Below are 23,054 nucleotides of genomic sequence, written 5' to 3' on the forward strand. Positions count from 1 at the left end.
TGAGATTTAAAATTTGCACGTATGTTGTAAGTACGTGCACGTGTTTGATGTATGTATGTATGTATTAGGTGAAATGAAGAACGGGTCGAGTGTTACGTTTTATTATTGAGCAAATTAAATATGATTAACATGAACTATTTGCTTAGATAAAAAAAATAGAGATAGTGATCCTAAACAAATTAATGGAAGGAAAAAGGACTAAGTAAATCTGACAATTTATCGCTGACTAAGGCTATTCATCAGCGCCTATTCGAAGAAAAATTGTATTTATGGGCCGAGGAGGTGTAGCCATATTCCCCAGAATTCGTAACCGACATTTGAAACGTCGCTCAATTATTTACTTTATTCTCGTAGGATAAAATCTAAATTGGTACTTCTTTTAATGGTATTAACGTAACAGCAGTAAATCATGGTAATGTAATTAATTGGGGCAAGGAAAAAAGCTCCTTGCTAGTTAGTAAGCCGTGCTTCCTATTGAATCGAACCTTAGGTGCGTGGTTCAATGGTACGGCGTTCAAAGAAAGATTATGGAAAGCTTTGGAGTCGACCATTTGAACTTACCCATTAGCTGTAGGCGTCTTTATACGACCGGTTTGGCTCAGTCGGTAGAGACCCTGCCTGCTAAGCCGCAGTCCTGGGTTCGAATCCCGGTAAGGGCATTTATTTGTGTGTTGAGCACAGATATTTGTTCCTGAGTCATGGATGTTTTCTATGTATATAAGTATGTCGCTTAGCACCCATAGTACAAGCTTAGTTTGGGGCTAAGTTGGTCTGTGTAAGGTGTCCCCAATATTTATTTATTTATTTATTTATTTATTTTATAGACGATACCATACTCCGCAAACTATAGTATAGTAACTATATTTTTCACACCACCCCATCGAAATTCCCCGCTAGGAAGGATTAAATCAGCACTTATCTTTCGCGCCCGGAGGGATCACATGCGCAGTGTTCTTATCTATTTTATCATCTGTTCATTCCCATGTGACAAAAATTACCATTAATAAAATCATAAAGTATTCAAGTTAATATAATGAATGACAATTGAAACATTATGTAATTTGGTAATTTTGAAAAACCAACGAGTTTGTACTCTTCGGATTTTTTAAAACAGTAATAACAAAGTAGACTGAAAGGTAAACTCTGCAAAGAATAATATAGGTCAAACAAAAAGTTAATATCCATTGACATTATCATTTACGCCAGAAACTTCTTCCGTCTCGTCGCTCTTGACAAATGGACAAAATAAATCACTGGCTCTGACAATGTAATCAACACCTTTGATATTATTGATTATAAACTTTCAGAGCTGCACCGTCCTATAAATGTATTTTTTCTTTCTTTTTTATTACTTATAAAATATCTGTTAAGACATAAATACAAGGGAATGATGACATTGATGACTAACAAAACTATTGATTATAGCTTCAATGCATGTGGCAGCTCTATTTTGCATTAGGGTTTGTAAAAACTACCTACAATCGACCTGCATAAAATATTGTTCATACAAATACAATCTGGAATAATAACAAAATTATAATCAAAATAATCTTGTATCAGTTAAGCTTTTTCCACACTATAATTTTAATAGAAGCCAGTCGAACAAACCACATTTCAAATTCAAAGCGAAAACAGTTTTGCAGCATAAAGCAGTGTCACAACGACTCGAGGATTTGACAAATAATGTATGTATTGAGGTATAACTATAGCTTTTCACCATAATACTCGAAAACCTGATTGCTGCTCGTGTGAGTCTTTGTAGAAAAATAGTATACTTACGAGAAACTCTTCTTTATGATCAAATGTCACGGTTTAGTTCAGTCAAATTAGTGTTGCAATACAATACAAATACTCTTACAATAAAATAAAGAAACAATACATTATGTTGGGAGAAAAAATTCAAGCTCTACCCGGACAAAAAATCATATTCGAAATTTAAAAATGTGTCCAAGTACTCCAAAATCTCCAAATAACAATGACATGAGTATGAGTAATCTTACTCGTACTCTCCGGCAATATCTTACTGTGTTTTGGCAAAACCTTTTTAAACTATGCTGGCTCATTATGATTATTAATAGTATTTTATACAATCGTGATATAATACAAAGCTTTTCAGTCGAGTACCATGTTTAGGCCACGAAGCTTGCTGAGTGGCCTAATAGTACGGTACGAGAGTGAAAAGCTTAATTATATCACTATTGTATACAATACTTTTTCTACGAGTCATCATCTTCATCATCAATGGACGGAAATATCATCATTCATGCAAGTTAAAATTAATGTTAATAGAATCGTTCACCGTTGTATCAACATCGAATTACCTAGCAACCGAATTAGTATAGAAATTGTATGGAGTATCCAACACTGAAAAGTTATCACTTATAGTTTAGTCTGTGGTGTCTAGTCCCAGAGCTGTATGAACCTCTTTTTGACACATGACAGCGTCCACAATACGTAAACTCGCGCAACCTAATGAAATTTTAAATAAAATCCTGTAATAACATTTAAAAAAATCAAGTACTTAAAAACAATATTTCGCTTACTTTAAACATAATCTAACACATGTTACATTTTTGCGGATCTTCGTTAGTGAGTATTTTACGTTATTAATTTATCTTGCAGGATTTACTTATTATGTCATTTATCATTCATTTTTATTTTTAAACTAGTGCTGTGGCTGAGACTGTCATTTCGATTCAAATGACATTTCAGTAAGTTGATAGAAATCGTATATTTGTTTAAGCGCCTCCTTGCACATAGGGCCTAATCGATTCAACCAATTCGAAATTAGTCGTTAGATTTGGCAAACGATTCGTCTTAGTCACATCGCAACATACTTCAAAACAAATGTGTCAAAAATGTGAACTTACAAATCCGGGACAATAATTGACAGATTACAGTTGACAAGTAAAAAAAACACATTCTGTGTTGGAATTTTATGCCGAGGGAAAAAAACCCTACTTCAATAAGTAAAAGGTAATCATATCATACTCAAAAGATCACATAGTCAAAATCTTTTAAGGTCTCCGTAGAGAGTACTTGAATCTTATAGGTTAACAAAAGGAATATCCAAATAACAGTTCTATATGTAAATATAGGGCAGGGTCGGGAAGCCATTTGTTCTGAGACAGCCAGGCGGGCGGGGTTGGTTTAGTCACGGGTGTCATTTCAAATTCGTATTCAATAGAGGCGAGTAGACAACTCAGCAGTATCAAAAGTAGTCGTTCGATGAATTATAGTGATTACGGTGAAAGTTACAATGCTTAGGTATACATACATGTAAGATGTCACAGGCGTCACAACGATCTGTCAATATTAGAAGTGTAATTTATTGAATATCACTTGAGTTGACACTTTGAGATCAGTATCGTATCACTATCATCTTGTAACTATAAGAGTTATATTATAAGCATAGTTTGATTTGAATGCGGTCGTAACACTGTAGCGCAGCGTACGTCTCAATTCGTGTTGGTATTGACTTTTAACTGGGACATGATGACGAATCTTGTTAACATGCTGTAAACAGAAACAGCATTCGCGGTTTTACTAGTGATTACAATAGTAAACTGTGCCGAAACACACACAATAGAAACTTTTAATTGGGTTATAATGTACAACACGGCACAGCGCGGCATATAAACCAAACCTACGTAAGACTCATTCGAGCTACGAGGGTACAATTGGAGCGCTCAATACGACTGTGACATTGACGGAGGTATAAGCGCCGCAATGAGCAGACTTGGATTCGTATAGGTGTTAGTTAATAGGACATTATTATAAATGGGAACATTGGGAACTCATCCGCTAGTAATGATCACGGTGTGCGATATACTCTCGAATTGAATCAAAGAAACTTTCAGTGTATGAGTGTTGGGAAAACAGTCGAGACTATCAAGTGCAACCATTTTATTGGTTAATGTGTACACAAGTAGATATTTTGTCTGATTCATTTGTTTAGTTCGTGCCAGCCGTGGTGAATAGCACAGGGAAGTCTTGTACCGATTGTAGTAAGTATTAGGTACTAAAGTGAAATAGTTCAAGGTGAGACATAAATAGATAGTCAAGGCTAACAAACAATGCGAAGGATACACCAAAATAAGTTCTGAATGAACGTGATTTGAAGTTTTGACCAAATGTAATAATTATTCCAATATTTGGTAAAAGTGTGTGGGTGTGTTTGTATTTTATATGTGGTGTAGTAAGAATATATAAGCAGCGAAAATTAGATCTCACAAAATTTTCATAGTAAAAAATAAGTAGTTCTCTTAGATATTTAAAAATGTGACAAACAGACAGACAGACAAAGTCGCACCATAAGGGTTCCTGTACAAAAGGACTTTTTGGTACGCATCCCTAAAAAGACTAATAACAGCCCTGTACCTACTTAGTCATTACTTAGTGATTATGTATGTACTTATGTTTGCTTAACCCTTCGAGTCCCAAGCATCTATATGTATTTACTTATATTTACTGACATCATATGATGTCGCTGGGACTCGAAGGGTTAATAAGTTAATACACACGTGATACGTGATGGTGAGAGGGTCTTACTAATGCTATAAGAAAATATTTGAATATACGAGTATATAGAGAGAGCAAATAATAAAATATCAGGTAAGACTGATATTCTTGAAAGTTACTAATCGTCTAACTTCGTCTGTCTTGTTTAAGCGATCCGCTGTCGTAAATATCATAAAGTTTATCTTATAACTTTCCCTCTATAGATTTTATACGGCAGTTATGAGTAATATTTTAGTTTATACGGGTTCAAATTAAATTTATGGAAAATAAGGTACGTAGACTAACTTATTTTAGCGAACTATCTATTATACACGGTGTAACATGAGGAAACCGAAAGATTTTAACTACGCATTTCTGAGGGCAAAATAAAGCAAAAATTTAATCAACGTCAAGCAGTTTTTTTTAGTTTTTTTTATGTATTTTTGCGTGCTACGCCCATAACCTGATAAAAGGAAACGATGACTTGGTTAGGAAAATGGTTTATTTATTGAACGGAGAACGAAAAGGCACTGCCACAAATTTAGGATGTTTATAGTAGTAGGATCGAAACAAGAATGAATCCCCAACGCACCAGAACAATCATCTGAAAAGTAAAATGTCATTCGAAAACTGGCACTTAATATCTATCAACGAGGATAGTTTGATTATATCCGTAAACGGCATCATCGCCATCAAAACAGCGTTTTGTTCTGAGAAATAATTAGTAATTGCTATTTTTTCAATGCCCTGAAACTAGGCGAAATCAAGAAAAGTTTATATGACATTTTACTATTCTAATATGATGAGGAATACGCTGTTAAAATTATTCGGTTTCCTCATGTTACTTACACCGTGTACATTATATTACAATGTTGTTAATCCATGCAATATCAACAGATCTTTAATTAAGATTTAATATCTGGGCGACCGAGCTTCGCTCGGTTCTGTTTCGTATCCTTGACATGTGTCGCCATCTAGTTCAAAAATGAATAGTACCTACATCGAGCGAAAGAATTCTCAGCCTTAACAACACAACTACTCCACACGAGATGGCGCGCATTTCACCACAAAAACTCAAATAGTGTATTTTTCTATTCGTTTTAGCCTTGACCTGTGTCGCTATCTAGTGTTTGCAATAAATAGTACTTACATCGACCGAAAGAATTTTGTCTTAACAGTACAACTACTGCACACGAGATGGCGCGCGAAGAAAAACGCATGAAAACTCGAAAATTCGCGTTTTCCGGGACCTAAGGATAAGTTAGACCGATTTTTCACCCCCAAAAACCCCCACATAACAAATTTCAGCGAAATCGTTAGAGCGGTTTCCGAGATCGTCAGTGTAAATAAATATATAAATAAATAAATAAATATACAAGAATTGCTCGTTTAAAAGTATAAGATAGTGGCATTATGAATTTTGATTGGCCCACTTTTTATAAAACAAATATATTTAGAGAGACACCTACTGACACAAGAAAGCCTCTATTATGTATTACCTATCTACAGGATGCATAATTATAGCGCTGCCAACCTACTATAGAACCCTTCATTCAAACTACCGTAGTTTCTTAGTCAATGCCTTGCTAACACGCAAAGAACCGCTTAAAATAAACAGTTCCGTTCCTCGTTCAGAAAGTTTGCTACCGTGATCAAAGTTAAATTGGTACCATCAGTTTGCACAGCAGTCGTCACCTGAATAGAAGTGCACTTTAGCCGTTGTAGGCCTTACAACGAGTACTACAACTACGGAATGTGGAAGGTACTTTTACGTCTTGTGGTATTTATGAGTGTTTGTCGACCGAATTTTTGTCTACAATTTAAGATGTGTAATTATAAACAGCTAGTGGGCGAGCCCAACGTCATCGGCGAGAGTAAAGCTTCTCGTCTGCGATAGCTCGGCCATGTGGAGAGGATGGGAGAGGATCGTGCGGCCAAAAGAGCTCACTTGTGGCGATCTACTGAAAAACGGCCGGTCGGAAGGCCCAGGTACCGATGGATCGATGAGGTCCAGAAAGACCTGTGTGACCTTCAAGTGACTGAGTGGCATCAGATCGCACAGGATAGGAGCGAATGGCGGAATCTAGTGTCGGAGGCCAAGATCCACTTCGGGTCGCTGAGCCATCGCAGTAAGTACCTAAGTAAGTAAGTAATTATAAACAGGAATATTTTAAATACACTTAGAATACAAAACTTTACCTACAGTACCTACAGTACTTACCTCTACTTCACCTACATTATTTACCTACAGTATTTTTCAAATCTTTATTGCATAAAATTTATTGCATTAAAAGAAACCTCACCTCACCTCACGGACCTAACTTAATACCTAATAGGTAATGGGACCTTGCAAATACCTGCTCATAAATCTCATAATAACCCTATTTGCTAATAAAATGCGTTACAAAGTAACTGGGAAATTACCCTTCGCGAATTTACTGGTTACGTTACGGCACGCCACGAAATGCCGCGGGAGTTCGATCTCTCTAGCCGGCGAGCGTGGCAGTTCCTGAAATTGCTTTGACCCAAGAAACGACACAAACTCGTTTCACGTAACTCGAAACTCAATAACGCTGCCAACTCAAATTAAATGATACAATACCAAAAAGTAATTTGTTATACCATAGAACAAGAACGAGAACAAGTACCAAATAAAGAGAATGGTGAAATTGAGTTTAGACTACAGTTTAGGAAGAAATGGGCCGCCTTTTCATATACACGCAGGTAGTCCTAATTTCCTCTGTATATTGACATTAAAAATGACATCGTTATATCGTTCGATACACACGTTTACAGTTTTACAAAAAAGAGAAGAATTAAAAAATGGAAACAAAATCGTTCGTATCTTTTTAACCTATGCCAATAATAGTCAATTCACTTTTTCGATTAGGTATGCATAGAACGCATTAGGCGCGTGTAAAAAATTTCATACACATTTCAAATTATTATTATTATATAAATTTATTTCAAATAACATAGATTCATATAAATGGTTAGTAATACAACAAATTGTCTTATCATCTACATAGGTTAGTATTCTTATATCTACGGTTATAACTAAGTTAGGCTTCACTGCCATACTCCTTACATCACCACAGTACCCACGTCACGCAACTATTTGTGCATGCAAATGGTTTTCTTTTTAATGTACCTAACTAAAGATACGAAAAATAAACGTAAAGACATAGCTATGGCAAATATTCTTATTGCATCACAATATTTTTAATTATGTTCATATTTTAAGAGGAAAATGAGGTCGCATGTTCTCTTTAATGTTAATTCATTGAGCGAGGCAAAGTTTTAGCCCAATCAATTAATTTGCTGAAACGTTATTGAGTTACAAACCGACGGAAAATACTTAACGTTCTTAAAGCCGAGTCAATGATTTACGCAGAAACAAAATTATTAAGCGTATAATAGACTTATCCCTGAAAGTTGTTCTGGTTTTACTTGAACTTGAGTGGATATTTCGATTAAAGTACTTATACTGAATAAGTGAATATTTCTCTAAACAGGACAAATTAATAATTCTAGAATATGATTATGAATCTGTGTGATGTGGTAAAAATAGCAATCGTTTTAATTATGTGTTAAAATTTAAAAGTTATCAATCAATTTCAAATTTTACAAACTTTTCCCTATTTTTTAACCGCCTTCCAAATCTCAAGGGAAGGGGTTCTCAATTCGTCTGTATTGAAAAAAAAATTTTTTGATTGAATGTATATGCATACAGATTGGTCCCATTTTTCTCAGAACCCAGGTGGTGGGATCCTGGAGAAATCGAGGGAAATCCTCAAATCTGAAAGGCATACATATGGTGATTTTTGTGTTTTTAAAGGAACAGCATGCATTTACGTACGGAACAGTGACATTTGGTGCAGTGGAACTCCTGATGATGGTCAGAATGGAACTCCTCAAATCTGAACGGCACACTTATAGTGACTTTGGTATTTTTATAAGAACAGCATGCACTTACGTCCAGAACAGTGACATTTGGTGCAGTGGAACTGCTGATGATGGTCAGAACGGAACTCCTCAAATCTGAACGGCACACTTATAGTGACTTTGGTATTTTTATAAGAACAGCATGCACTTACGTCCAGAACAGTGACATTTGGTGCAGTGGAACTGCTGATGAAGAGTGAGCCGCCCCTGGTTAGAGTTCCGTTCTGATAATCATTCTCATCTGTAAGTACTTCAGAATCATCCAAATTTCAAAATTGGTTCAGAAATGACGGAGATATCGAATAACAAACATTAAAAAATATACAGACGAATTGATAACATAATCCAACATTTGAAAGTATTTATCACCAGAACCCCAAAGGAAGGCGGTTTTTTTTTTCTTAAAAAATATTATACAAATAAAATATTATCCACTACTTATTGTTATTCGCGATCGTCATTATAATTGACGTTTCTTATGTAAAACGTTCACGAATTTAACACATAATTAAAACGATTGCTATTGAACAAAATAGTGTTAACGTTTGATGAGTACAATCTACATATAGTTATATATATAGTTGATGTCATATTCATATTAATTTATTTCGTAATTGCACACGTACATTACACGTCACAACAGGTACACAATTAAATTATTAAATGTAAAATATTTCCATTAATGACATAATTATAAAAATCATAACTCAATAGCATATTTTAGGTAATTGGATACTTTAGCAATAGTTACCTATTCTAACTCTAGCTAGTAGTGTTACCTAGGTAAAACTAGTAGAGTTACTACCTAGTATGTAGCTCTCTAAAATCCTCAGCGCAAGAGTCAAAGTTCACTTATTATATTCGTCAGTTATATAAAAGTATATCTATATTATCTATTGGTAAGGTAACGTTAAACTTTTGGATTTAACAAGATAAAGTTTATTATTGGCCCATGGACTGTTATAGTTAAGTTTGAGAGCAGCTGACGTAAACAGCTTCAGTACTTAATTGACAGTTTGAAGGAAAACTATTAGACAAACGAAGCAGAGTTCCAAACTTAACGACTTTACAGGGGTCAAAGATAATATGACTCCGTATAAGATAAATATGTTCCCGTATGGTGACGGACTAAGAACTTCATCATCAGTCACAATTTTCGTACTTACTTTATAACTTTTATAAGTGTTGTACAAGTCGACTGTGGAATTTGGTTTCAATTGTGGCGTGGCCGATGTGCTAGCAACTTGTCACTACATTATCATAATTTGGGTTTTGGTTCAATTTTGACATCATATTTGAAACGTAGACTACAAAAAAAGGTGACAGCAGTGTGCTCGTATCGCTTGTGTCGGTATAATGCATGAAAACTGTTTACAAGCAATTTAGAAGCGCAAGCTTTATGGCGGTCGTGCGAGGAATATTGCATCGTACGTTTCGCCAACTAAATAAACTTCAAAGCTGCAATCAAGTGCATCAAATTGCATTAGCTGTTGAACGCTGGTGTTGGTTTAAACACATGGCTGTATGTACTCGTATAGTTTGTTCGTCGTTCAACTAACAGTTGTTTAATTTAATTTGAATAATCTTGACAAATAGGTATTAAATTAACACTGAATTACGAGTAGGGATGCGGTTTAATTAATGTATTTTTCGTCAAATAAGTAAAAAGTGAACGTTTATTTATCGAACAGAATAAATATTTCTTCAAATAAACAATAATAATGTTACATGTAAAAGCTAGAATAACAGCAAGTTAGCTGTGTAGAATTTCGTAGTTGCCGGTACTGCGTGACACGTGTTTTTTTTTGCATAGTACCTACCTAAAAGTTATATCCCCTCTAGAAAGCAGGACAGGGTCCATAAATTCTTATATGTACCTATAAATAACATTCAGGATGGGAACCAGAATTTTTTTTAGCTAGGAACAAAGAATCTTATCAAGTTATCATAATAGGACTACTTATTGGAAAAATTCAGCAAAACATTTCTTGTTTACCAGTGTTTGTGTATAAGCACGTCGCGCGTCGTTATTCGTTAAGCATAAACATACACGAAATCATCACATGGACCTATTACCCTTACCCCTATCTTACCGAACACCTGACAGTCAGCATGAGCATTCAGCATTCAGATCGATATCACCCAAAGTAGACAGCTGAATAATAGATTGCATACGAAAGGCTAACCTGTTTCCATTCCACCTTATCGATGACCTCGGAGCCTGGCGCGCAGTTCTCCGTGACTGGTGGTCGCAGGAGGGACACGTACTGCAATAAAACGTACATATTAACCAATATACCTCACTGGAATTTCAGAGGAAATTTACTTCCCAGTAGTTAAAGAAATTGGGTCACCCAAAGTGCCTTGAGCAATTATAGACGTCGATATTCGTATATTGACGTTAAATTACTCCGAGCCGGACAGAAAGAGACCCTACTAATAGTTAGGAAACAATAACACAGTAAAAACGTCGCTTTTAGTACAATATTAGCAACGAGTGTACCTACGGTTTAGAAAAAATAATTTTGTAACACACTCCATGGCAAACGAACTGCCTACAGATGTAACTATTATGTTAACCTTTGTTTTGTCATGGAGTGGGCTGGGCTAATGAGACTGAAGTCCAGCCACCTCTTCTCCTCTCTCTGCCGCCATCCATAGTACTGTAGCGGTAGACCGTAGGAACGCTGGCGATTAACTTCTAAAAATGTTAGCGCACCTAACCCTGTTTTTTATTAACTATATACTTTAACAAAGAGTTGAAACTCCATTCTGAATGGAAAAATAACAATCATAGAATATACACTGAGAGAAAAAATCAACCAGTTTTCATGTTATTTCAACAAGTTTTTTGGTTAAAATAGCGTCTACGTGCTCTTTGGTTCAAACAAGTTAGATTTTGTTAAGTGTAACTAGTACATTCTGCAAGTTACTCGTCGTTTGAATCAACAATATAATTTGAATCAACAAGTCGATTTTATAAAAGCAATATGACACATATTGTTTTAAATATAATTATGTTTGGCTAATTCATTTATCTTTTAACAAGTTTGATTTTGTTGTTCGTACAGATTCGACTTGCATCATCAACAGTGGGAGCACACACACAACACTATGGGAGCAAAACTTTAACAAAACCTTAGAGCGGACATAAATTTAAAATAAAACCAAGATTATTATTTTCAGATCAGTGTTAAATTTGATTCTATACCTGAATCCAAGATTTCTAATACATTACTACAAGGATATTAATATTTTTATGGCTGTAAGTACTCTAAAATGTCCACTTAGCAAGTTTTGTTAAAGTTTCGCTCCTATTAGTTCCGATAACTGATCATCAATATTGTAATTTATTCCGTTTACTACAATACTTTTGTTTCAAACGGATAAACCCGCAACAAGTCGAACTTGTTAAATTCACAATGCAAATTTCTCTCAGTGTACATATGTATGTACCTACATATTATAGTACTTACTAGTCTTGACTTTCCGAACAGGCTATAGTGCGGACTATGGATAAATCTAAATTTCGTTTTAATTGTCTTAATTTTTATATCCGTATTACCAATGTAAACACACATTTAGAATCGTTGCTCTAGAAATTGTAAAGGATTTTTGTTTGTTGTAGATGTAGATCGATCACTACTCATTACGATACACATTCAACTTATAAAGGCTAATGTGTCAACAGTAAGTGTATATTTTGATCAACTAACATTTTTAACAGTAGGATAAGCAGCGCAATAGTATAATCAAAGAGAAATAAGCAAAAACAGAGAGTACACTCCATGCATGAGTTTTTTTACCTACCAAAACACTTATTATTTTCGTAGCGTACATCTTGCTTCAAGTAGTAAATGTATAATTATTTCTCAAAAATTTACAGCTGATACTCGTACTATAAGCATAAGAAAAAGAAAATAGAGTTCCAGTTAATCCGATTATAGTATTAGCTGAAAATAGTTGAGTATCAGACTTTTCGTTCATCGCGACATTTATGGTAAGTAGCAGTACGGATAAAATCTACGAAAATAATAATCGTTTTGGTATGGAAACTGATGTAAGTATACAGTGAGCAACTGAGCACTTACGTCCACTCTTATTTTGTATGGTATAAGTGACACAAGATCACAATGAGGGTCTGATGATATAGATCTGTCCTTGCCGCTACCGTATTCTGTACGAGACTGAGTCCCATTCACTGATCGTACGTGACAAGAAATCCCTAGTTTAATATGCATACAGTCTATATTATTTACCTCTCCGTACACGAGGCAATTTAACTAACACAATATCTACTAAGGCTTGTCTGACATAAGCATCCTCGTAATACAATCAAATAAGTATATAAACCACTTCATTGATATATGTACATATAGATAGGTAGCAAGCGCGGATCCAGCTTCGTGCCCAGGGGGGGGGTCACGTGGTAAAGGCCAAGGCCCCCCCGGGGGGGTCACGTGGTCTATTTGTATGGCCAACCTAGGCTCCAGGGGGGGGGTCATGACCCCCATGACCCCCCCCTGGATCCGCGCATGATAGGTAGGTAATCATATCAATAGCCTAATGTCCTAGTTTAGTGGCTCTGTCATGTCTTTGTCTGGGCTCCAGACTGAGTGGGTCTATTTTGTATCTATGAGTATATGTGGTGATATATGTACTTTATTTCTATGTCAGGTACTAAGTATATTGCAAGTTAAACGCAGAATCAGAACATTATATTGTCGTCCTGTGCGCTTTGAACATTTGGGAAAATCCAAAAACTGCCTCGAACAAGAAATTATTTATTAATTATTAGACATTTGAAATCTTAAAGAGATATTTTTACTCTCTTGCCAATAATCCGAAACTGACATGGCTCTAAACGCCGTGAATAGTGGCTTTGACAAATATCGAATAATATATTTGACTCCTCTCTTGTTTGAAACTCTGGGGGCCGATTTTTGAATCTCACGGCGTTCGAATTCAGAAAATTGTCACCGAAATTGCCTACTATTTTCAGTGACAATTTTCTGAATTCGAACGCCGTGAGATTCAAAAATTGGCCCCCTGAATCGCAACACAGTTTATTTACATACCTATACCTCTACACACCTGTATATTATAATCGTCTTATAACATTATAATCTTCTTAAATATACATTGTACAAACAACCGTTGTATGCTCACGTTCCACGAAACCAATTGCATGCATGAAATACCCTCAAAGTATTAGTTAAAGTTGGTTGGTTGATCATGATCAAACACTTCATTTGCTTTGACACGATAATTATTAATTTGTGGTTTTAATAATTACCTGATGTACAACCACCTTCAAACTAATAACCAGTAATTGTCAAAACATGCAGCTAACTCGTAATCTGGAGGTTCGTATTCCGGAAACGTGTCAAGAATGTGATGCTCTCCAGCAACCCCATTTTGGTGAGCGTCAGGACCCCTGGACCACTACAGATATTTGATGTTTAGTACATACTAAAATTTAGTACCTATTTGATACTATTTGGTACCTGAGTACATATATTTGGTACCTCCACTGATATCGAAAAATCGAGCGAATAAAGTGGCCAGACATTCTGACGTCAGGATGTCTGGACCATTTTTGGTTTACATAGTTCTAGACAACACTACTAATTGATATCTTAGTCAATATTTACTACCTATTTGGTACCTGTCAATATATTTTTTTTAAATTTTTTTGGCGTACCAGAAAAAAGTTATGATGGAATTTAAAGTTGTGAGCCCAGCCGTGGCGTTGAAGTATGTAGCGCCTGTCAAAAGAATAGAGGCAAATCCGCCTGCCCTCCTGCGCGTCAACTTAAATAGGAATTTATTTTTAGGCACTCGCACATCATCTCTACTGACTAGTGGCATTAATATAGTCGAAATATAAAAGTAATTAGTGTAATTACACTAGTTTTCCATTTTCCTCCTGAGAGAACCTCCTACAGTCTCAATAACGTCTAATGTCATGTCATGTCCCTAAGAGACATCTCCTGGCGGAGAAATTTGTAAATCAGTTTACCCCTGACAGCCGGTCATTTTTGCGACTGTTCAGCAGCTGTAGAGCTGTATGGCAGATTTGGCGACATTGTGGTTGTAGGTACTGATAGTAGATGATTGATTTAATGTTTGTATTTATTCTTAATTCATAATTGACACTAATCGATGCAAAAAACAAATGTTACCGAAAGCAGTGGTTTATTTATATGATAAACCCCTATAACAGAGCTCGTGGACCATAGATTGGTCCACATCATCAAAATACATCCTATATACCAATATTACCAATAACGCTGTTAATTATAACAGTTTATGCTATTTCCCCCCTAGAATTTGCCCAACTGTTGCCAAACTAGTGTAATTACACTAATTACTTTTATATTTCGACTATATTAATGCCACTAGTCAGTAGTAGAGATGATGTGCGAGTGCCTAAAACTAAATTCCTATTTAAGTTGACGCGCGCAGGAGGGCAGGCGGATTTGCCTCTATACTTTTGACAGGCGCTACATACTTCAACGGCACGGCCGGGCTCACAACTTTAAATTCCGTCATAACTTTTTTCTGGTACGCCAAAAAATTTTGAAAAAAATATATTGACAGGTACCAAATAGGTAGTAAATATTGACTAAGATATCAATTAGTAGTGTTGTCTAGAACTATGTAAACCAAAAATGGTCCAGACATCCTGACGTCAGAATGTCTGGCCACTTTATTCACTCGATTTTTCGATATCAGTGGAGGTACCAAATATATGTACTCAGGTACCAAATAGTATCAAATAGGTACTAAATTTTAGTATGTACTAAACATCAAATATCTGTAGTGGTCCAGGGGTCCTGACGCTCACCCCATTTTGCGTTTTAGGTTTTTTTTTATTAAGTATACGAGGATTTAGTACACAATAGGTGCTGAATTTGCACTTACTTGAGATAATTTGTATTCCTTTAATTTAGGAGTAAAAACTGAGTTGACCGTGACGTCACTCAATTCGATTTCATATAAATTCCATTTTAGTAAGTCGTTCAAATTCGTTTTGACAGTTCTTAAAAAGAAGATTTGGCCAGGAGGCAAGTAGCCTATTGTAGCAAGTCACAGCTTTGAGTCTACTTCACTCCTATTGGAAGTGTTAATTTTTTAACATATTTTTAATCGGTCCGTTGTGTCACGCGGTGAACACGCGGTTGTAGATCATAATGCCCAGCGGCAGCTAGCGGTACATGCCCTCTATCAGCTTCAGGAGGCGCTGGGCGTTGTGTTTTACACTTTTCTTTAAAAAAATCTGTAGGACAGAGTTTGTCTCTAAACATTCTTTCCATGATACTTACTTTGTCTCTCTCCAAGCTACGGATCATGTCCAAGTCCGTGGTATCGGAGATGCCGCCGTGCACCACGAACACGCGGTTGTTGATGATGGTGCCCAGCGGCAGCCAGCGGTACACGCCTTCTATCAGCTTCAGCAGGCGCTCGGCGTTGTGCTGCGTATCATATAAACAGTTGGTGTGACTGAGTACCTACTATCTGATAGCAGCAATTTATAAAGCATGCAATAAGATGACACAATAGATAGATAAGTATAACGCAAACGAGACGCCATCGCAACGCCGCAGAAATGTAGTCTGGCTCTGTCGTGCCAATATGCAAGAGCGATAGATAGCGAGCGTTTCGTGAGCGTTTCGTGAGCGTTTGTGCATTCGGCTACGCACACAGATTTCCACCCGGTTATGATAGTTATGATTTTGACCGGTATGTTTAAAAGTACCTAGTTATTTCCGTAACTATGGTGATAAAACAGCTTGTACATAAAAAGTGTAGGCTTAATAGCTAATTAGTTATACGAAATGAGTTTAATTGAGTAAAATGAAAGTCGTTTGAAGTACATAAATGACAATAAATTGAATAGAGACCAAAATGATATTACAACTTTTATCAAACCTCTAATTGAGCAATTCCCGAAAAGTTTGTACATTTCGATCACGTCTCCGATTTTGATAAAAATTGGTAGGCTGATAGAGTCCATGATGCTGAGCAAGATCCACTAGGTTTCCCAAAATGTCCTAGGTTGTTTGTATGAAACCTTCCTTTTTTGTTACCAGATTTCTATACATTTTCGGTAACAAAAAAGGAAAGTTTCATACAAACAACCTAGGACATTTTGGGAAACCTAGTGGATCTTGCTCAGCATCATGGACTCTATCACCCTACCAATTTTTATCAATATCGGAGACATGATCCAAATGTACAAACTTTTCGGGAATTGCTGAATTACCTACATTATAATAGTCACACTACAACCACACCTCGGACACTGGCGATCGAATATATGAAAGAGGCGCGTTCCTAGCACACAGTCTAAGCTCGTGTAGGTGAACGCGTACTATACTTGTATGAGTGGAATATGACAGGTTGACTGTTCGCGTTTTTTGACAGCCGGTAACTGTGAGGTAACCGAGAGGGGGTGGGTGGCACTTTCAGCGGGGAGCGTTTATTATACTGTGCTACAACAGCCTAAACATGTCACATTTAAGTGTACGTACTTACCTAGTAAATACGAGAATATTTTATTAATAGAATACTCTACTTACTACTTAATCCCTTAATAGTCTCTTTAAAAACGCTGTCTGTTGTACTGGACATGCGATTAAATTAGAGTCTTATTACCTAATACTGAGAAACTTAGTTGATCTGGTATTGCTATCACATAATATGAGTCTTTTTTCATGTTAAATTGTATTCATCCAAACTTTTTAAACTTAAAATCCAAAGTAGTTGAGAAACTAAAAATCCTCTCAAGATTGCATCGACTCAATACAACAATATGAGCTTCGTTTGAGTGCATCGTTATATTGGCTCGTGCAGAGTTGTCTTGGAGTGTTCGAGCGTTTCAACTGCTATGAATATTTATCTACAAATGGACCGTTTTCAGATAAAACACTTTGCATTTTCATTCCTGTAGTTTTAAGTTTTAGTAGCTGTGTTAAAATTATAATAAGACTGTTTAATAGTTCACTCTGTTGAGCAAAATCGCCTGGGACACGTAGTCAATTTATAAGTTTTATGGAATAAATACGAGTGCTTGTCAAAACAACGATTCCAGTTACTGTTTAAATTGTATTACGCTAAAAAATGAAAAAATATATTTCAGGCTGAATCTGGTATTATTCATTGTTTTATTTGCTTTCAATAAAATGTATTTGATAACAAATCGTTACATGTCAGTACTAAATAGTGTATTACATAATATTCAACTAAATAAATCTAAAGTTACACTAAAATTAAACTTAAAATAAAAATTAAACTAAATAAATCTAAAAACCGCCCCTGTGGCATGGTACCGAAGACGCTGGCAGCATTTCCGCGCTGGATTGTCAAGCTAATGCGCTGAGCGAGGAAGCTCAGCTCTTCGGTCTCCGGTGGCTTTCAGGCTTAACATCAACAGTTCCAATTTTTTTATAAATTGAAATATGATTTTTATTTATATTTGCTGTGCCTACAAGGCAAAATATTTTAAATGACCTAACCACAAAATTAAAATTTTGAAAAACCGACTGATTTTGAAGGACCGTTTTTCAGGGAAACATGGCTAAGAACACTCCCGACTAATTCAGCTTTCAAACAAAACTAAATTTAGATCGATTCATCCGTTCGGGAACTTCGATGCCACAAACAGACAGACAGACAGACACGTCGAACTTATAACACCCCGTCGTCGTTTTTGCTTCGGGGGTTAAAATATCACATCAAATTATATCAGGGATATTACATATTACTCACCCTATATTTCTGATGAACCTCTTTTATGAAACCATACCTGCGAAAGATAATAACGTCATATACAAATTGTATACTTATTTACAACTTGATAACGTTCCTTTTTGGAAAATAATACATAATGTGACATGTTGGTACATAATGTGACAAACAATCTGATTTAATTTATCGAAAGTAAACATTTGATATTAAATATATTCAGCCGAAATTGTAGGCTTTGGTTAAGCCATGTGGTGATTAGGAGTTAGGGACAAAATACACAACATGCATCAAAAGGTATCAATAAAATAGCACCAAATGATTTAATAGGTACCTTTACATGCAAATGACGTAAAACTTGACCACGAACTTTTTTCCTTATTTTGTTACACCCTATTTCAAGTCCAAATTTAGAATAAAAAATTTGATTGACTACTTCAAGAAATCTGCGAGTCAAAAGAACGAACTTTGGAAAACCAAATTAACTTACATCGTTTGCTTTAAAATCCCTAAGCACGGATTTATATTTGTATTCTCTGTTCAGACTTCAGAGATAAATACGAAATACTAAAAGAAGTTTTCTGACACACTATACTAAGACTGCTAGAGTTATTTACTAGTTAAGTAATTGGCCATGCACTTTTAACTGTGAGACTTCCTCTGACCTGTTTTTTTTTTTCTTATTTGTTAAGCAAGACTAATTAGGTTAAGGTTAGAGCGCCACCACCGCTTGAGTGGATATGTCGCCCGACCTTCAATTTGAGGTCACGGGTCAAGATCCCATGAGTTTTTCCGAATTTATGTACTAAAATATTATATCATTTGATATTAAATTTAGCACTAGCTTTTCGATGAAGGAACACATTTATAATAATAAAAAAAAACATCGTGACGAAACCTGCATATATCGGCGAAGACATTCAAATGTGTAGGTAGGTATGTGAAGTGCCCAATCCGCATTAGGCGTAAGACGGGACATGTGCCCAACAGTGGAACGTATGTAATACGCTCATAAGCTGGATATTTTATTATTATTAAATACCTAGCTGTCAATACCTTTTGCAATGACCCTGTATACCCATCTAGCTAGACAACTCTTAAATAGATGAAGACAGTCTCACCTTTGGTTCATAATCAAGTCCTCGTGGTTGCCGCGGTTGAGGTAGACCCCTCCGGGAAACGCCAGCATGCAAGCCAGCAGGAGCAGGAACACCTCCAAGCCCTTCTTCCCTCGGTCCACGAAATCCCCGTTGAATATGTAAGGATTCTCCGGCGACGGTAATCCATTCTGCATAATTCAATTCAAAAACTTTTATTAATTCTATAAACAAGGAAATTTATTCAAGTTATAATCAACATTTTTAAATTGTTCAGTTAATATTCATAGGATGGTAAGACTTTTATTTTCCAACGAACATAGCTCAGAAGAGACCGCCGAACAAATAGATTTACGGCCTTCATGATATTGATAAGACAAGGGATGAGAGTGACGAGTGGGAAGTGTGAACAAGGAATCCGGTGCTCGATTCCAACTTATAAATCGATATTAGATAAGCCGTATTTATTGACCGGAAGGACAGCGTAGGTTGCTTTTTGTAGGTATGTCTCGATGTTCTCATAGCTACAGTTCCCAATTCTCAACTTATTGTCGTGAAATTTCGTAATAAGTTATTATCATTTTTTTTTATTGATCTAGTTTTCATCGGAAATAAATATGTCAAAATGTGGAAATCGTCATGAAAGACAGGGTAAGTGTCTGAGTGGACGCTCGGAGTGGAACATTCGGCGGGGGGGCGTTGTATCTTGCATTGTGTGACATCATGCACGCTGCACGGAACGCTCCGCTGCACACCCATGAGCCTGCACTCAGTGCAACCTTACACTTAAACGCTTGAAACTCCTTATTGTGCTTGAACTCAAAAACCCTTTTGCGATGGAAAGTAACATATAATGGCGCAAACGAGATGCGCCACTAGTAACAAAAAACATGTTGCCAGGGTGCGTAGCCGAATGGCACAAACGCTCACGAAACGAAACGCTCGTAGATATATTATCTCTATCGCTCTTGCGTATTGGCGCGAAAGAGCCAGACTACCTTTCGCGGCGTTTCGTTTTCGTTTCGCGTCGGAGAATTGCAATTCGGCTACGCACCCTGGTACCTACAATATTTTATACCATATGGTGCCAAACAAGCGTATTCATGGGTAAGCGGTCACGGTGGCCTATACACCTGCAACTCCATGCAGGTAAAATGTGTCTTCCCTTCCCTTTACGTATACAGAGAGTACACAGAAATTATTAAGTAATTCATTGATTTAAATATCTACTCTCAATAGCTATTGTATATTCTTAGTTTTATAAAATGTCACTTTTCTAGGATTGCCTTCTAAAGCGACTTGCCTATATTTTAAGAAAAAGAAAAAATAAACGCAGATTGAGTAGACGTTTGAACGAGGAAACTTAATTGCTTGTCGCAGAACAGGCAAAGGGAAAATCAAACGTCGCTTATGCTTCCGTGCAGGTACGCTCTTATTAGAGGTTATTAACGGGTAATTAGTTTACATTGCCACTCTTGCCAGCCAATTATCTTGTCGAGCTCAGAGCAATATGCGGGCATTTCGAATCCTTACATCTGCAGTGGCGTCCGTAGCTCAGACGATTTAGCCAAGGACACAATCGCTAGCGCTCCGACAGCGAAATGCGTTGTTTTGTGCCTCTGTGTAACTTCTCCGTATTAGCGCGATTGTGACAATTGCCTTTTGTTGGCTAAGGAACGTGATTGGTCTTTTGTTTACGAACCCAGCTGGCGTATCCGAACTGGGGATTGTTTTTTGAATTTCGAACGCACGAATTCGCCGTCCGAAAGTCTGTTGAAAACGACGTAATGCCATTTTTGAAAAAGAACGGCTAGTAATTTTACTAGTGGTAATGACCACTCGTTTTCGATTCTGTTACTGGAATTTAAATCGCTAGTAGTGGAGATATTATTGAACAAATTTCGCGAAATTGAATGACCGAGATTCAAAAATCGGCGCCCTGATACGAGTAATTGCTATCGCTTCAACAACGCCAAGTTTGTGTATCTCTATCACTTTTCCACATTAGCGTGATAGTGCCAGTCTCTTTAGCACTTGCAGTTTTCGTTACAAAGCATAAGCGCTTGTGTCTTTGCCTAAGCATAAGCACCCAGGACGCTTACGCAATGTGACGCCAAATCGATACCACGTTACGCAATCACTCCTGAAAGGCAGAGGCACTATGCGTGTTATCCTATCGCGTTACATGTCACTGTCTCGCTAAATAGAAAAAGGATCCATTGCCCGACGCGATTACAAAAGTTTCTTTCAATAAAGCACTATTAGGAAAACGAGTGCTCGATTTACAAGCCACCATCAAGATATTGACGATAAAATATAAGACTAAAGGAAATTTATCCGACACTTGAGCATCAAAGAACTATGGAATATATGAATCTGAATAAATAGTAACTTTGACTTACATAGTTGTAGACTGTTTTATATTAAGTACATAAGTCAATGTCTTTGGCGGATATAGGTAAGGTTTACTCGGCTAATTCTGAAATTCGGGATATTCCGAAAATTACTAATATCTACTAAACGCGGCTACATAATTTGCTCTGGCAACGCACCCTATGGCTATGACGTTCAAGTATCTCCCTCCCAGCGTAAGTTGGCTCGAGACGCTAGCGGCGAAACTACGCTTGTGGCGCATCAGATTAGTGAGCGAGTGAAAAATTCCCGCTTTTTTGTCATTCGGAATTAGACGACCATGGCTAACTCTATACTTTGGCGAGTAAATTAATTGACTGCCTTTGTGTTTGAGAGATTTTCGGTTTTTAGCCATTTTAAATTGGCTTAAACTATTCTAGCTTGAATTTTATTACATTTTCAGATTTACCCGAAGTGGGGAATTCCGTGTCACAAAGTGTACCGGAATTACCCGACCTTGTTTTCTCAAAGTAATAGCCAGTGGTTCTCAAACAAACAAAATTAAGATCTTTTGTTATTCGGATATAACGATTCTAAAATATACGTTACAGTACATTTGCCTTCAGGTCCGTTCAGTGAATTTCAACGAAGCACGTGTGTCATCAACATGGATTGATAAAGGCCTAGGAGGTCTTCCACCTAAGTTTATGTGCATTACTTGCGTTTTTTTAAAGGTTAAAGACTAGCCTTTAATATGTGGATTTTTATTAAGTAGGTACATTATCATAAGGCGACCCCTTGGAAACTATTGATGGTGGATATAAATACCTATGTCATTAAAGTTTGAGTACCACAGATTCCTGATCGGGTAAATCCGAAATAAAAGCTTGACAAACACGTGTATAAGTACTCCTATACGCCAAATCGAGTAAAAAGAGCCGGGAGGGTAATTTAAATTAAAAAAGTAATACGTTTCTTATGCGACATACACATAAAACTCGTTTTCAAGTGTATTCGGATTTACCCGAACCAATTCGGAATTGCACGTTTGCAAGGAAAAAACAAACTAGATTTGAAATGCTTGTATTTTAAAAATCTTACATTATTTATGAAAAATTCTGTAATCCATTGTTAGGCTATTCCATCTAGTAAGTGTGTTATTCACTATTTCCGTCTAAAAACTTTGCTATACTGACTGGTTCATGGAAACACATACACCTTATCAACTAGTGCAAAAATCATTCGGAAATACCCTAGTGCACCTTAACAGATATACGATAAAAGATATAAAAAAAAAAAAAGATATGTATAAATTAACTGTTAAAAATATGTATAATACCAGAAGTGTAAGAGAGAAGCGATTAGTACAAAAAAGTGCTAAAAACTACTACGGTGAAAGAATGTCCTTGT

The 23,054-nt window shown here is 36.4% G+C and overlaps 1 protein-coding gene across 2 annotated transcripts in view; it reads right to left on the reverse strand.

The window, feature by feature from the left end:
- LOC125228607 (serine/threonine-protein phosphatase rdgC) overlaps positions 1-23,054 on the reverse strand; it is a 158,190-nt gene that overhangs the window by 18,614 nt on the left and 116,522 nt on the right. For both annotated transcript variants that reach the window (XM_048133246.1, XM_048133245.1), the window contains exons 7-10: positions 19,317-19,483; positions 18,220-18,256; positions 15,774-15,923; positions 10,632-10,712 (exon numbers count right to left, since the gene is read on the reverse strand). In XM_048133246.1, the coding sequence (XP_047989203.1) occupies positions 10,632-10,712; positions 15,774-15,923; positions 18,220-18,256; positions 19,317-19,483 (435 nt within the window). The remainder of the gene's footprint in view (positions 1-10,631; positions 10,713-15,773; positions 15,924-18,219; positions 18,257-19,316; positions 19,484-23,054) is intronic.

This window comes from Leguminivora glycinivorella, chromosome 8 (genome assembly GCF_023078275.1).
Source record: "Leguminivora glycinivorella isolate SPB_JAAS2020 chromosome 8, LegGlyc_1.1, whole genome shotgun sequence".
NCBI lineage: Eukaryota > Metazoa > Arthropoda > Insecta > Lepidoptera > Tortricidae > Leguminivora > Leguminivora glycinivorella.